Source organism: Ambystoma mexicanum, chromosome 3q (assembly GCF_040938575.1).
Source record: "Ambystoma mexicanum isolate Mex_15411 chromosome 3q, UKY_AmexF1_1, whole genome shotgun sequence".
NCBI lineage: Eukaryota > Metazoa > Chordata > Amphibia > Caudata > Ambystomatidae > Ambystoma > Ambystoma mexicanum.
This window is the reverse complement of record NC_090926.1, coordinates 238,742,047-238,758,357: the sequence shown is the minus strand read 5'-3', so window position 1 is coordinate 238,758,357 and position 16,311 is coordinate 238,742,047. Positions and strand designations below refer to the sequence as shown.

The following is a 16,311-nucleotide window of genomic DNA, read 5'->3' as shown; positions in this document are numbered from 1 at the left end:
CCTTATATATTAGGGTGCACATTGTCATATGTGTATGTGTGGGTTGATGATGAATGATGTGGGAGCAATTGAGATGTTACAGCACTCCTAAATGCAGGGGAATTGCTAGATCTCCATCTTAGGACTTTGGTTTTTGTTTAGAAGTGAAAAGTCCTGTACAGTTCTTTCACAGTTTTGGAGCAAGTACGTTTTTTTCCATTGCTTTGGAGCGACGCTAAAAAAAAATGAAACACCAAGTCCAACAATTGAATATGAATTTGACATGCTGTTTATTGAGAGACACAAGAGAGACTAGGGCGTGAGCCCTGAGCACCCACTACCAGCAATACGAACAGGGTTCTATGTACATAACAGAGCACCAGGAAGCCTGGCATTCGAACACGCTCAGACAACGACAGTCGCACAGTTGGGACATCTACAAAGTTAGGAACGTTTGGCCACGTTTTCCTTGTGGTGGTAAATTATTTCGTGCGGTGTCTTTTTCAGGCCGTATGGCAGTTGCTGATTTCCTCAGTCCTGTGAATTCATATTGCATGGAAGAGAAAACCTTGACTTGACACCAAGAAGGACAGAAGTCAAGATGTAAAACACTCCCCCAACCCCGGAAAAGAGAAAGCAATTCAACCTCGGTATCCGGCACTTTTCCATTACAGATGCCAGCCTACTGTACGCCCCAATAATGAAGCAGCCAACACGGGTCTATGGTGGGGTCTTTGACGCACGTTACGCTGGCATTCTTTGAGGAAAGCATTCCATTCAAACTTAAGATTCCCTGGTGGGAAGAATGCAAGGATACCCAGGGGGAAGCAGCACAGCACCAATTACTTGCGCAGCATGAAGCCTAAGACTGCAGCAGCCAAGGGGATTACAGCAGGAGTAGTGCTGCGATGGAAGGGACCGCCCACTGCCAGCTCTCCTCTCCTCTATCCCAATAGCAGGTAGCAGTCTATCAACATAGATCTCCTCTCCCATCGTGCCCCTCTAGGCGTGACCTTGCCCATTATTAGGATTTAATAGTCACTTGCGATCTTGAATAATGCAAAGTCTAACCTTGATGTGACGCAGATACCAATAATCTAGAAATCTGCAGGTACAGTGTATTGATGAGACAGAGAGATGGAAATAAATGTTTTGCGATGGATAATTTAAATGGTCGGTGCTGCTGGCAGCAGGCAAGAAAGCTCTTCATTTAGGCAGAATCTGGTTACTTTGTTTTTCAATCTCTGACTTAATAGGATTTCTTCGTAGAGCTTGAAGTCGTTGAGGCCACAGCCACTGAGCTACGGTTGGTGCCTCCTCCAGAGCTATATCCTCCACCTCCAGAGCTATATCGGCTTCCTCCTCCGGAGCTCTGTCCTCCGCCACCTCCTCCAGAGCTGTGTCCTCCGAAACCTCCTCCTCCGGACCTATGGCCACCACTGCCTCCTCCTTCTCCGGAGCCATGTCCGCCACTGCCTCCTCCAGAGGCATATCCACCACCACCACTTCCTCCTCCACTGGAGCTGTGACTCCCACTGACCACAGCTGCAATAAACACACAACAAGAGATTCATTCAAAAGTGGACTTCCATCCCGGGAAAACACATTGAGTTAAGGACTTTCCTGGTATACGTAACATGTCTGAGCTAACCTCTACAGGTGCTTGCAAGCAAGAAATAGGATATAATGAAACCTTGCTGACACAGAAATGATGGCTTGCAGCTTGAGTCTGAAATTACTGTGCTCTGAGCGAAGACCATCACTAGTTTCAGAAGAGGCCCTGACCAGGACCTCGTAGAGTAGTTTAGCATGATCTTTGTATGTACAGGTATGGCTTAGCCCCCATAGGATGTACAAGACGCAGCACATGGATCACAGTTATGAATCTTCCTGCGATCCAATGAATGCAATCCCTCATGCCCGTTTCATCAATTAGCTGGGACAAGGCACCTTCCACCACGTGAAGAACATGTATGAGGTTGTTGAGGCTTTTGTAAAGAGCTCTGACCGGTATTTATCTAGTAACAAGGCCACCCCCTTCCCAGTGAAGACATGAAAGAGCCAGGGTACGGGTACTTACAGATGCTGACCCTACTTTGGGTCTCACCAGACATCCTGAAAAAGAAAGAAAGAGATTGTGGGAAATGGGCTGGGCACGTGTCCTTTCAGATGTAAGCAGAAGCATCACCAAGCAGGCAAACAGGTGCATTGTTTATCCATCAGACCTACTCCATTAGTTCAGTACAGGGCATACATATTCATGGACACACAGGCCATGATAAACAGAAGCTGGTATCATTCTGCTAACACTGTGCCAAACATGACTTGCAAAAAGCTGCAGACTGGACACCTGGCTGTGGGCATTCTTCCCCTTCCTTTCCCTCGGGATTAAGAGCAGTCATTTCTGTCAATAGTAAACGTGAAGGCACGCGCTGGCTTTCCATTGGAGCAGCTCTTGCACTCCATTTCTCTTGGGGCAGGTGGGACCAGTGTCCATGGACGTGGGCGTGGCTTGCTCACACTTGGACTAGGTTCCTTCACTTCAGCTGTAATCCATGGGGGTTTGAAAGTTCATGCAAGACAGGAATTGATACAATCATTTCCACTAAATTGTTATTTTTAGAGTTGGACACGCACAAGCTTATCAGTATGATTTATACCATCTGCAGCAGTGTCTCACTAACACAAACAACACCTGCATACCCAAAGGAACTTCCAATTTAAAAAAAAATCCGATGCCCTGTAAAGTTTGAAGTTTTACTATAGCTTGAATGGTGGTTGAACATTGCACATTGCCATTGCTATCTCTCTTAACCTAGTTTTCGCATTTGTACTGCTCCCATTGGCCTGGTATTCTCATTCTTGTGAACTTTCAGTATAAGGTGGAGCCTAGTATGGGACTCGCTTGCGGCATGCAGGGCATGGAGCAGTGGGACAGCTGAGTTTAGTTCACCAAGACTTGGTAAAGCTCCTTTTTCATAAGCATTTACTTTTTGTGGCCATGTGAAATTGGACACTGCCTTTTCCCTGCTGCCATGTTGAGCCCCAGGGGTGTAGGAGCATGTTACATCACAGCAACCCTCGGGGTGCAAATGGCTTTCACGCACCGGTGGAGGGAGGAGAAGGATGGCTGATAGTCGGAAACTCCTATCTTGATGAGAGGCACTGCACACAGTGCTTTAAGTGGGCCAGGGCCAGCTGGGCCCGGCAGTCTCTAAACAGTGGGGTTGAGTCGGGGCCCTGCTGGGGCCCGCAGTCCCTCAAAGCCATGGCAGGACACAGTATCCCACCACAGCCATAGCCGTGACGGGAGATGCGCCCACCATTTTAAAGTCAGCCAGCTGTGTGACTGACAGAAGTGCCAGCCAGCCACAGCACTGCTGAAACTGGAAGATGCAATTTCAGCAAGGCGCTGGCTGGCACGTCTGTCAGTCACTGTAACTTCTTCTTGTGCCCCCTCTTAGGAGGGGTCACAAGAGGAAGTTATGGTCCCTCTGTTTCCCCTTCCCAGGTCAATGACCCTCAGCTTACCTGGGAGCTCTGTGATCTACTCTGCAGATTAGATCATGGAGCCCCCGGGTTCGCAGAGGGTCAAAGACCCCTCTGCTCTATAATCTATCTGCTCTGCAGAGCAGAGCACAGATCACTGAGCCCGGGGCGTCTTTTTCCGTTGGCCTTGCTTTATAAAAGATGGCTTGTATTGTGTACTTATCAATCCATATTTTATTTTTGTGTTTATAAAATATGGGCTGAAAATTACACAATTCACGCCATCTTTTATAAAACTGTCCCGACGGACAAAGACACCTCAGGTTTTGTCCGCCCTCAAAGCATTATAAAGATGGCTTGAATTGTGTACGTATCAAGACACTTTTTATAAACATAGAAAAATGTAACATTTCTATGTTTATAGAAGATGGCTTCAAAAGTACATACACCATATTAAGGTGCTCACACAAATATATAAAAGCTTACATACATGTATATATTTGTTTGAGCACCTTACCATGGTTTGCGCACTTTCAGGCCACGCCCACCACGGAAGCCACGCCCTCAAATGAGTCCCCCCCTCAATTTCTTACCCCACTTAAAGCCCTGACTGCACATCTGTAATTCCGTGTCATATCATATCTGCCATTGTTCTCACTGGAATGTCTTGCTGAGATGAGCGTTTTCAGAAGCAGAAAGAAAAATGAGCGCTATGTCCAAACGTTGATCTCGGTAGAAGGCATCCACCTGCTTATTACTGGGTACAATAATATGCTGAGGGTGTTGGCGGGCCCTGCACTCACCTGCTCTCTTCACCCTCCAACAGACACCTATAGGTGGCAATTTCAACATCCAGATTCGTCTTGACACGCATCAATTCCTGGTACTCTTTCAGTTGGCGGGCCATTTCCTCCTTGGCCTTCTGAAGGGCTGCCTCGAGGTCAGCCAATTTTTTCTTGCCATCTTTCAGTGCAAGCTCTCCCCGTTCCTCGGCCTCTGCAATGTGTGCCTGCACACTGGTAATCTACAAAGAGCAAAACGGAAACCTGTTCAGTAGCGGTCAGTGTTCTGGAGGATTCCTGAATTACAGTATTGCAGTGTGAACAACATTTTCGTGTAGCTAAGAAAGATTATTGTTTCTAGATCCGGGCAGCTAAATCCAGTCCCCAAGAGCCAACAGGATTGCAGGATAACCACACAAAATACACTCTGCTATAGTGATTCTAAATGAATTAGTACAGTCAGTGGTTATCATGAAAAACTGGTGTGGTTTAAGCTCTCGAGGATCGGATTAGGAAAGTCCTGGTCTAGAGGACTGGTGGACTGAGCTCTTGGGCTACTTTTTTGTGGTTGTCAATAACATGCATATTGTATAAAATGGTTAATATCATCGAACACATTTCTGAGCATCTGAATTATCAGTATGTGCCAGACTTCAGGTGAGTGCTGTAATTCTGAAAGCATACATTTAAAATTGTCATATTACAAAAGTGAGACATGCCCATGAAAGAGAAGGGAGCTGCCTGTACACATGGGGTTGGAGGTTAATTTCTCGTGAACGCAAAAGATGTATGTGAAATGTTGCTAAGCGTTTCTCACATGCGGCTCCATCTCTCTGAAGCACACCCTCACAATGCAGGCCCCCAGGATCACCCGCCAAAACCCACCGTTCTGCTTGTTTATTGTGGTCTCCAGTGGTCAGAAGTGAAAGATGCACCTGTTGGCAATTTCGTGTCCTACCTGTTTCTTCACTGCCTCAATATCTGCCTTCAGCTTCTGCATTTGTCGGTTCATTTCGGAGATCTCACTCTTCGTGTTTCTCAGATGGTCGCCATGTTGGCCAGCCACAGCTTGCAGCTGCTGGTACTGGAGAGTCAGAAACAGGAAAAGGTTAGATAGAGGCAGCATGCCAGGAGTTCAGTAGGCACTCAATGTCCCCGGGTCATGTCAAAGTACAGTATGAAGAGACCATTGTAAGGACCGCCTGCACCAGAACATGCCAAATCCTTGATCAGCAGAGATGAGGATCTGCTGTTGCTCGGTGCTTGTGGAGGTTCTCCTCAATGAGTTTCAATTGAAACAATCCTAGACTCTTGCTTTTATCCACATTCCTCTGAGGTCTTTTGACAACACAGGCTGAGTTTGAAGTGCAATGCAACCCATTAGTAAGACCTACCATTCGTCCCCTTTTTTCAACAAAAGCATCCCACTTGTTTTTTTCAAGCTTTGCCGAAGCTTTTTCCCACCCCAATGATCTCTTTTGACGTGAAGACTGCTTTCTTTCTGCTGGTACCGGGAGGCTAGGCAGCTGTGTGTGATGTGCAGGCCATCCTTCCTGCGCCTATGCTACTTGCTCCAGCTTTTGCAGTGACGATGAGGGCACTATATCTTCGTTTGGCCTGCTGGCGGAAGGAAGTCCAGGTGGCGCGTGCTGTGAAGTTAGGTTGCCTTTGCTTTGGTCACAATGAATGCATGTGTAGCTGTCGCTAAGTACAAGTTAATATGGAGTGTGGCAATATAACTGTCATGTGCAACTAGTGTACATTTTCTGTAACAGCATTTAACGCTTTCACTGAAACTACATGACAATTAAACCCGCGTAGCATGAAGCAAGGACACGTGAACTCTTTACCCACTCATTTCTGCAGTGTAAGGCTGCAATGTTATTTCCGAGAATGCAAAGTAAGGACTCAAAAGAGCGTTAACATAGGAAACACGTTCTATAGTCTGGGAATGTAAAATAAAGGACCTGAGATAGTTACCCAGCCTATTCTGGGGTGTGTCACTGCAAGGTAAGGACACAAGAACTCTTTCCCACTAACGTTTTGGAGTGTGAGATTGCAAAGTGAGGCAGACCAGCTGCAGGACACCTAACTCTGGTGAAATCAGGGACCCAGTATGAGCCAATTTCTCCAATAAACTGCCGACCATACCTGCAGTCAACTAGATTGAGACTAAGATCCACCAAGGGGAGCACACAACGTAATGAAGAAAGTACCTCACTTTCATTAACACCTATTGGAATCCGGAAACAAGGACTGTAGCACAAATGCTGCAAGAAGTGGCAAAACTCATAGAAGAAGCAGATAGCAGACCAAACAGTGTGATCATTGTGTGCAGCAACTTTAATCTGGTCTGCAGGACCGGTCAACAAATGGGAGGTACCAAGTCGACAAATACTGGGTCCCAAGAAAGCTAAGAGATGGAAGGCCTGGGCTCAATTGATGAAATCCTGCCATTTCCACGTGCTGAAGGCTGCACTGGAAAAGGATAAAGTACCCAAACCTACCTGGCATGTTGGAACTCGATCGTCCTACTAGAAGTACTTTATACGGAGAAGAGCGGCCATAACATTCTAAGGTTCAATTGGCATGAACTTAACTCAACATTGAACGATATTTACAACCCGAATCTGAGGGTGGACAATGGAGGGACCAGGCTAGGGATGGATAAGCAAGATGTCATAACATTGACACAAACTTTAAAAAGCCAACCTACAACAGGAGTACAAGTGAGGGCTGCTGATGACGCACCACAAGGCAAAACCTTTCATGCAGCACACCCAAACAGCTCACAAACACGCCTTTCACCTGGAAATTGCCAGGAAAAAACAAATGCTAACAAGAGACGTGAAAATAGCACTAAAGATGGATGCGGACGAAAATGCATACAAAATTATTACATTAAAGAAGACCTACAAGAACTGGGTAAAATCCAAGAAATTGGAAATCCTGATAAAAAACGCACAGTTGATGTTAGAAACCATGTTGAGGAAAAACAACTCATGAGAGTCATAGGCAATTATAAACTCGGCTACTGGTAAACAACCCCAGCCGCTGGTCAACGGAGTATGAGAGAAAGACTGGATAGACTTTATATGAATCTTTACATGTGCCCAAGAGATGAACCAACAAGCCGAACCAGAGCCACGCCTTGTAACCTATCATACAGCCAAGAGGATTTAATTTCCTTCATAATAAGCACTAAGCTTCTCGAGCACCTGGCTCAGATGGGTTGACTAACATGATGCTAAAGGAGAACCTGACTGAATGGGCAGCCGCCTTGGATGTGATTCTAAATGTAGTGCTCGAAACAAGATCTATCCCAGAGTCATGAAAGAGATGATTGTGGAACCTATTCTCAAAACAGGAGATGGTGCCAACCCAGAGAATTACTGGCCGATAGCGCTCTTAGATGTACTGGGGAAGCTGTATGCTACACTTCTGCTACAAAGATTGAAAAGTTGGGCCATGGACTCAAGCCACCAAGACCTCTTCCAATTCGGCTTTACTGAAGGAGCCGGAACATCGAGCTCAATGTTCTTGCTTTGCGTGCTAAAAACCAAAATGATCAAATCAAAACAGAAATGCTTCTTGGCATTCATTGACTTCTCCAAAGCGTTTGACAGCATTAGCCATGGAAGAATCTAATGTCCTCCGGATTTAATGGCACACATTAAAGCTCTACATTCAGATACAGCCTTTAGAATAAAATGTAATGGGGAGGGGCTGATGTCGACTAAAATCCGAACGGAGCGTGAAGTCAAACAAGGCTGCCCGTTGGCTCCTTACATCTATAATCTGTATTTCCGTGACCTACACGACTGCATGAAAGGATGCAAAAATGTTTGCCCAAAGGCTGGAGGAACAGAGCTGAGACACCTATTCTATGCAGATGATTTGGTCCTGGTGGACAGGACCCCAATAGGCCTTCTGAGACAATTTAATCATCTAGAGGCATAAACCGAAACAAACAAACTTACCATCAACCAGGAAAAAACGAAGGGGATGCAACTTCAGTACTCCTCCAAGGGGAAAAAACAATTTATTTGGCGAATTGATGGGGAGGAACTGGAGATAGTCACCTCTTTCAAATATCTGGGCCTGCTGTTCTCGGAAAATCTTGTCGAGAATGGCTACACGGCTAGCCTCATAGGGAAAGCAGAAGCAATGTCCAATCAGGCGCCTTTCCCATGCAACCAGTGATGGATTTCTGTAAAGCCGAACTAATTCCAATACTAACTTATGGCTCAGAGTCAACAGAGGCCGCACAAGGCCAATTTTGGTCGTTTATGCAGGGCGAATTTTGGAAGCGGGTAATGGGCGTACCTAAATCAACGCCAATGCAGATATTGAGACATGAGCAGGGCCTAATCTCGCTGGAGGTCTCGGTGGACTGGAAATCTCTCTGTCTCTTTAGAAAATACATAGACTTGAATAAGACTAAATGCTTTGAACTACTACACAAAGAATTGACAAACATATGAGAACCTCATGGGCCAAAACTGGGAACAGAGATGTTGAAAGCTTTTACTGGCAGTGGATTCCTCGCCTGAATAACTGATGTCAAATACAGATAAAACGTGGAAAAAACGATGGGAATCAGACAGGATTCGAGCTGTGGAGGAAGCAAGCGCATACAAGCTCCACACGCAGCTGGACAATGAGACAAAATCCCTTGGACAGCCCCAGCCGTACCTGAATAAATTCCCTGACACTAAATACAGATCACAGTGAATGGAACTGAGACTTCATTTATTACCGACAAGAGAAATGTTAGCGATCAGATACAAAGATGGTCTTGCCCCTTCAACTTGCCGGTTCTGTAAACAGATAGGGTCTCATGAAACCCTGCTGCACCTGGGATGTTATGTGAGGCTTTATCAGAAATGAGATCCAAAATTCATCAGGGAGGCAGAATCTCTATCAGCAGACGAATGGTGGAAACTGAATGTGTGAGTTTATCAATTGCCTTAATTGACTTTTTTAATGAATGCCTAAAGCCGTCGGAGCAGCCCGGCTCTGACGCTATCGCGACACCGTAGTAAAGGATTGGGGGTCCTGTAACGAGATATGGGCTCCTAAACATCATTGGTCAAAGGGGGATAATAACGCTGAAGATGGGCTGTCGCTAGCGGGGTGGTCAAGATCGACAGTGACATTATACTCGGCCTGGGGAGTAAGCTGAATTAATATAATGTAAAAGGACTTTTCTTTTTCATGAAGTGACCAGAATGTCAGTGTTGTAAAAGGTTTTGTAAGAAACTAAATAAACAATAAAAAAACAAAAAGGTAAGGATACCTGAACAATAAGACCATTATGTGATTCAGTGCGAGATTCGAAAGTAAGGAAATAAGAGCTCTTGAACCTGGATACTCTGAAGTGTGAGACTATATTGTAAGGACGTCTGAACTCTTTAACCTGGATACTCTGAAGCGTGAGACTATATTGTAAGGACGCCTGACCTCTTGAACCTGGATACTCTGAAGCGTGAGACTATATTGTAAGGACGTCTGAACTCTTTAACCTGGATACTCTGAGCGTGAGACTATATTGTAAGGACGCCTGAACTCTCTAAGCTGCATGTTATGGAGTTTGAGACTATATCGCAAAGACGCCTGAACTCTCTAAGCTGCATGTTATGGAGTTTGAGACCATATCGCAAAGACGCCTGAACTCTCTAAGCTGCATGTTATGGAGTTTGAGACTATATCGCAAAGACGCCTGAACTCTCTAAGCTGCATGTTATGGAGTTTGAGACTATATCGCAATGACGCCTGAACTCTCTAACCTGCATGTTATGGAGTTTGAGACTATATCGCAAAGACGCCTGAACTGTTTAAGCTGCATATTCTGAAGTGTGAGACTATATCGCAAAGACGCCTGAACTCTCTAAGCTGCATGTTATGGAGTTTGAGACTATATCGCAAAGACGCCTGAACTCTCTTAGCTGCATGTTATGGAGTTTGAGACTATATCGCAAAGACGCCTGAACTCTCTAAGCTGCATGTTATGGAGTTTGAGACTATATCGCAAAGACGCCTGAACTCTCTAAGCTGCATGTTATGGAGTTTGAGACTATATCGCAAAGACGCCTGAACTCTCTTAGCTGCATGTTATGGAGTTTGAGACTATATCGCAAAGACACCTGAACTCTCTAAGCTGCATGTTATGGAGTTTGAGACTATATCGCAATGACTCCTGAACTCTCTAAGCTGCATGTTATGGAGGTTGAGACTGCAACGTAAGGAAGCACAAACTCTTTAACTGGACCATTTTTGAGTGTGCAAATCTTCCTATCCTAATATTATCAGATGTCCCAACAACTCTCTATTGAGTTTGACCCATGAGGATAAGCAACATAAGGAGAATAAGGCCCGGCCCATGAGGTGCCCAGCTCCAAGATGGTAATGACACTGGGCAGCGTGGCATTCACTGTTCTCATGTAGAGAGGCAGGGATTTAGGCAGTCAGGGGAGTTTCTGCTTTTGCACAGTGACAGTAGAACGTATACCTGATGTGGGCGAAACAAGTGAAGTGTTCATCCAAATGCTCATGGAACAGCACTCGGTGCACATCTATGTGCAATCTGATTGTCTCTTGAATGGTAGGTCAAGAGTGCAGGTCATGTGCAGTACAGAAGCCCAAGGCGTTGTGCATGTTTTCATGCGGGAATGCACCTAAATGAAATATCCATTCAAACCTTGTTTATTCCAAGTCCCATACCTTGTTTGCAAAGTTGCTCTCGGCTTCCTGTTTGCTCCTCTGAGCGATCTCTTCGTACGTTTGCTTGACTTCTGCCATGAGACCGGCCAGGTCCAGTTGTCTGTTGTTGTCCATAGACAGGATAACTTGGGTGTCTGTCGTCTGTCCTTGCGCATGGGACATTTGCTGCAAGAAACATTAGACACCAATCAGCCAAGATCACCTTTCACTGAGCACCATCTTTGCTGGATCCCCTAAACTGACTGCATCATCCTGATGCAAGAGAACAGTCTCACAAGATGTCCAGGGCATCGCATTTCCTCTCTAGTGACAACCATCTCCAGGCTGCAAACATCGCCGCATTCACTCAAACCATGTCTTCACACACCACTAAATATGACCTGCTGGATTCCCAAACTAGAACTCCAGTCGAGAGAACGTATTACAAGAAGAATGGGTACACATCTTACCCCGGACCGGAAGCCAGTGTAGGAATATTGGACTATTGCCCTGTGAACTGAAACGCCCAACCGAAACCCTGGGGAGGGCATCTCAGAGTGCTAGCCTGTTTGGGAATGCTAGAGTAAGTGCTTCTGTCGATATCTGGAAGCTCTGCATTTGAATACTAGCCTGGGCTTGTGCTAATGAATTCTCAGTATAAGAATGTAGAGCTGAGGCTTCTGTTGGTGGAAGTTGAGGAGACGATCAGTCCTAGCCAGTGCAATAAATCGTGAGGTCTCATTGGACACGTAGTACAAAACATCTGGAGAGCTGCGGGTTGCCGACCACTGGGAAAGGTATTATGCTAGAATCATGGCTCCTGTCAGTGGGATATAAGGACAGGTATTGTGATATCATTGGGGCTCCTATCAATGCAAGATCACAATGTACTAGAGTTTCTTCTCTTGTCAATGTAACATCAGGACAGGAATTAGTGCAAGCGATTAGTGCACATATCTTAGATTAAGGAAAGCTGTTGAAGGAACACTAGTACAGGAAAGTGAAAGCCATTACTCATCAAAGGATTGTCAGTACACACAGTGATGTCACTTGGGGTTTAGACATAAATATGAACTGCACTGTTCCTTCCAAACTAAGCACAGATAAGGTGCACTGGAACCTTGACACCTGTTGGTGGAAGCTCATACCAGCAGTGTGAGATTCACTGCTCCTGTCAATTTAAATTCAGACCAGGAACACTGCAGCCCGGACTACTCTCAGTTTAAGCTAAAAAAAAAAGAAAAAAACTGCAAAGCCTCAGCTAGGGCTCCTATCAATCTAAGTTCAAAACAGAGCTACTGCAGCCAGGGCTCCTGTCTGTCTAAACTCAGGTCAGGAACACTACATTCAAGACTACTCTCAGTGTATGCGTGAAACAGGAATACCTGCAAGAAGACTACTGTTAATCTGAGCTCTGAGCAGGACTACTGCTGCCAAAGCTTCGATCAGTCTAATGTCGGGTCAGGAAAATGTGCCGCTCTCTAGCCAATCAGCAAGCTCAGAGTGCAGAGTCCAAAGTCCCATAAAGGCTCCATTCCAAGTTATCCTTGTGTTGTGTGCACACCGGGTACTGGTCAAGGGGACATGGATAATCTGCGTCATGTGAACCTAAAGTGAGGCCACCCTTTCTTGCCCCCGCCCAAGCTCTAGTAGTGGTAGAGCCCTGGCCATCAGGGTGACCTTCACCCTCATTAGAGGCCTTCACCTTAAGATTGAGACCATTAACCTGGGCATCCATCACCGTCAACAGAATAGAGCCCTGTGGTATATGTTCAAATGATGTATGTGTACAGGATGTTTCAATATGGAAGTCGAAGGGTGATTACCATATCATAAATAGTATGGAGGAATTCGAGCTCTGACGTCAGCGAACCTACATCTGAGTCCAGTTTCACCTTGGTCATGTAGAGAGCATCCACATCCTAAGAGACAAACAAAGTGTTACAAATCAATCCTCCTCTCGTGGATACTCACAATACTACACAAAATGGATCTCACATAACATGTCACACTTAGCGCGGGCTTCCTTGAGTAAGTCTGACTTGTTACTTTTGTTAGGCACTGCGCCGTTAGTCTTCGAGTCTGAATGCATGGCAGTAGCAATGACTTCCACAGGTGCACTCATCACTCACCTTCTTGAGGGTAACAAACTCATTCTCAGCAGCTGCACGCTTGTTGACTTCATCTTCATATCTGTCGGGCGGAAGACGGGAGATTCTGATTAGCATATCCTGATGTGTACAGAGGTTCAGTGATAGGGGAATGGGGCGTAGCACAAAGCCCCCATCGCGCCAGAGCGACTGTGCAATACTATAGTAGCTGTCACACAGCGCACTCAAGCCTAGAAGAAACGCAGCTGGAAAAAATTCAGGCGGTTGTGGCAATCAAGGAAAGCCTGGGGCTCTAAGAGCGGCCATGATGTAGATAAACGGTGTGTTGTATACATGCAAACTCAAACTGATGGCTCTCTGCTCGTGTCAGCAGATAGAGTGACCCCCCTGCACATACAGTTTGCAGTGACGCACCTTTTGCACCACGACAAAAATCGCCCCGCGCCACAATGTATCGCTGAATTACCTATTTTCATGGACGCCATTCTTTCCACGCTGTACGTTTGGAAATGCCGCAGGGATACGGACCTGGGCTTCTTTTTTTGTTTCAGTAAAAGTCTCTTCTGTGCACAGTGTTAGGTACTATGTTATCCTGGTTGAAACGACCTCCTCAGAACTATAAACCCTTGCATGGGTGGAGGGCGTTTGCCTGTAGGACTGCCCATTGTTGCCCAGCCTTCAACACTTGCAGTGCCCACGCAATGTGCTCGGAACTCGTCCCCGGAGGACCCTTGACATGGACACTCAATGGTCATGGGAACACGTGCCGGATCAATGCTGGCAATTCAGGTGGCTCATTGAGTACATTCTACGTGTCACGTGGACATGTCTCCACTGTCAACACCATACACATTCTTCACTCCTTTAGGAATCGTGTTCCAGGTGACCAACCTGTTCTGCACGGAAAACATGCCCACGGATCGGCATGCAACTGCGCCCTTCAACACTGAGTGCTTAAAGGTGTATCTCAAAGTGATGCAATCAATACACACGTCTTTTCACTCGGTCATATATGACAAAGCATTGGAAATGGCAAACAGCTGCATAACTGTGGGCCCACAAGCGCCTGGGTAGCACCTTGTGAGTACTCATTACCGCGCTTTTATGGTGTAACACCGAACGGAACCACGCCTCCTTACTTCAAGGGAGCACTGAAGCACAAGCCCATCAGACACCCACTTACTGAGCACTTTCAGTGCTTCTGTGAAGTACCAGAAACTGTCCTCACGAGTGAATGGCTTATTCTTAGAGCAGTGTGTGCTAGTAGCCCTTTGCCCCCGATCATCGCTACACTTTGATCACTCTTCTCTGGCGCTAGAGTCATGCAAACTATCACACACTTCATTCTTAGCTTCCATCTCCTCTTCTACCTTGAGAAATATGTCATGTTTGTTTAACTCAGTTCCCCACTCACCCTTCCTCTCCTACGGCTAAGGTTTGGAGATCAATGGGGGGGGCACACAATGAAGCACATTGTGGACAAGTCTCAGCGCTGTTAGAATAGAACAATGTGGACTGGTGCAGTATAATAAAGCATGACATGACATGACATAGGAAAACGGAAGCAGGACTGATGGACATACTTTTTCTTGTAATCTTCAACCATCTCTTGCATGGATTTCTGCTCGCCATCCAAGCGGGTCTTGCTGCTTTGTAAGCCACTCAGATGCTTATTCAAGTTCATGAGGTACTTCTCAAACAAGGGTGCAAGGTTGTTCTGTTTGGTCCCACCTTTCTGACCCTGTTCCTGCAAGAAGCGCCATTTGGTATCGAGCACTTGGTTCTGCTGTTCCAGGAATCGGACCTTAAACAATAGATGGGGTATATTGCGATTTTACATCAGTTGCATGACTCTGATGCCGCCTGGAGCACAAACCAGATTAAAGCATCAAAAAAGTTGCAGGCACCGATATTAACTTGTATTATAGCATTATCACAAATGTCTTTCTTAGCTTAGATTTCTGTTTAGGGATGGAGAGAAAGCATTCAAACATGGTTTCAACAGAATGCTATATACAATAGTTAACATTTCAATGGAATTATCTTAAAGTGCGACCCTTACCTTGTCAATGAAAGCGGCAAATTTGTTGTTCAGGGTCTTGATCTGCTCGCGCTCCTCTGTGCGCAACTTTGAGATGGAGGAGTCAATCTCAAGGTTGAGTGGTGTCAAGAGGCTTTGGTTGATAGTGACCTGCTGAATTCCACCAGGAGGACATACTGGGAAACCCTGGCCTGCACCACCACCGAAACCTCCTCCGCCACCACCGAAGCCTCCACCACCACCAAAGCCTCCTCCAGCACCACCACCAAAGCCTGCACCACCACTATAGCCTCCACTGCCTCCAGCGCCGCTTCCAGCGCCAACTCCATAGCCTCCGTGACCAGGGAGACTGGCTGGAATGAAACTCTTCCTAATTCCACCAAGGTTAACAACACTCATGCTGCTTCTGCCCGCCCCTACATAGTGTGAGGCAGAGGTTGAGCTCGTCCTTACACTACCACCACCTCCTCTTGCACTGCCATAGCCTCCTCCAACAGAGGAAGAACTAAACCCTCTTGCACCTTTGTGTGAGGATTGCCTCATACTCATGGTGGCTTCCGTAGTGGGGGACAGAAATTGAAAGAAAGAGCAAGGTTGTGCAGGAACAGAGCATAGAGTGAAGGAGACTGAACCCCTCTGTTGATGGAGCTCAAGGTTCCACCTTTTATCTGTTTGAAATGTTGGGCTTGGTCACATTAGAGTAACGAGGATAATTTAGAGTAATCATGGGCTTGGCATCTCTGGCAGCGACCCATCCTACTCAACCTGTTAAACTAATCACACCTATAGAATTAAAAAAAACTTGCTTGGCTTGCAGACTTCAGTCTTCTGCGACTTGTCATCTAATCCTCCCATGTCAAAAAAGCTGATAACATCATTTTTTTAAAGCGATCGTGTGTACATGCCGTGAGGTGGCATTAGATGGCAGCGTTTTGCATTATGATTCCTGTTTTGGAGAAGCATGTTTTTGTCTCCTTGCTGTGCGGCTCAGTGTGGCACCGCATAGTGAAGCCTGAGCCTTGTTAGCCGAACAGGCAACACACATTTAAGCAGTCTCCCAAAAGGAGAACTATCTCGACTATCATGTTCTTACTGTATTTTCTAATAATTAAGATATTTTAACTAGCACTGGCTTTGTTTCAATGTGGGCTTAGTACAGGTAATGCCATGCACAGAAAGTAGCATCAAAGTCCTTTCCAAGAGAAGT

General features: G+C 45.9%; 1 protein-coding gene across 1 annotated transcript; it reads right to left on the bottom strand.

Annotated features, from left to right (window-relative positions):
• Window positions 1–252: 252 nt before the first annotated feature.
• On the bottom strand, window positions 253–15,753 carry LOC138582375 (keratin, type II cytoskeletal 1-like). Its single transcript, XM_069653639.1, has 9 exons — window positions 15,126–15,753; window positions 14,647–14,867; window positions 13,085–13,145; window positions 12,779–12,874; window positions 10,974–11,138; window positions 5,209–5,334; window positions 4,272–4,492; window positions 2,060–2,094; window positions 253–1,524 (listed from the first exon to the last, which is right to left on the bottom strand). Exons 1-9 carry the CDS (start codon window positions 15,651–15,653, stop codon window positions 1,229–1,231), a joined length of 1,749 nt encoding a protein of 582 aa, XP_069509740.1. The 5' UTR covers window positions 15,654–15,753; the 3' UTR covers window positions 253–1,228.
• Window positions 15,754–16,311: the final 558 nt, after the last annotated feature.

Excerpts from the sequence above, each read along its gene's own strand:
- LOC138582375 (XM_069653639.1), bottom strand. The coding sequence starts at position 15,653 with ATGAGTATGAGGCAATCCTCACACAAAGGTGCAAGAGGGTTTAGTTCT. Across the intron at positions 12,875-13,084 it reads AGTTTGTTACCCTCAAGAAG|GATGTGGATGCTCTCTACAT; the intron begins GTGAGTGATGAG and ends TTTGTCTCTTAG. Across the intron at positions 4,493-5,208 it reads TTGAGGCAGTGAAGAAACAG|ATTACCAGTGTGCAGGCACA; the intron begins GTAGGACACGAA and ends TGCTCTTTGTAG.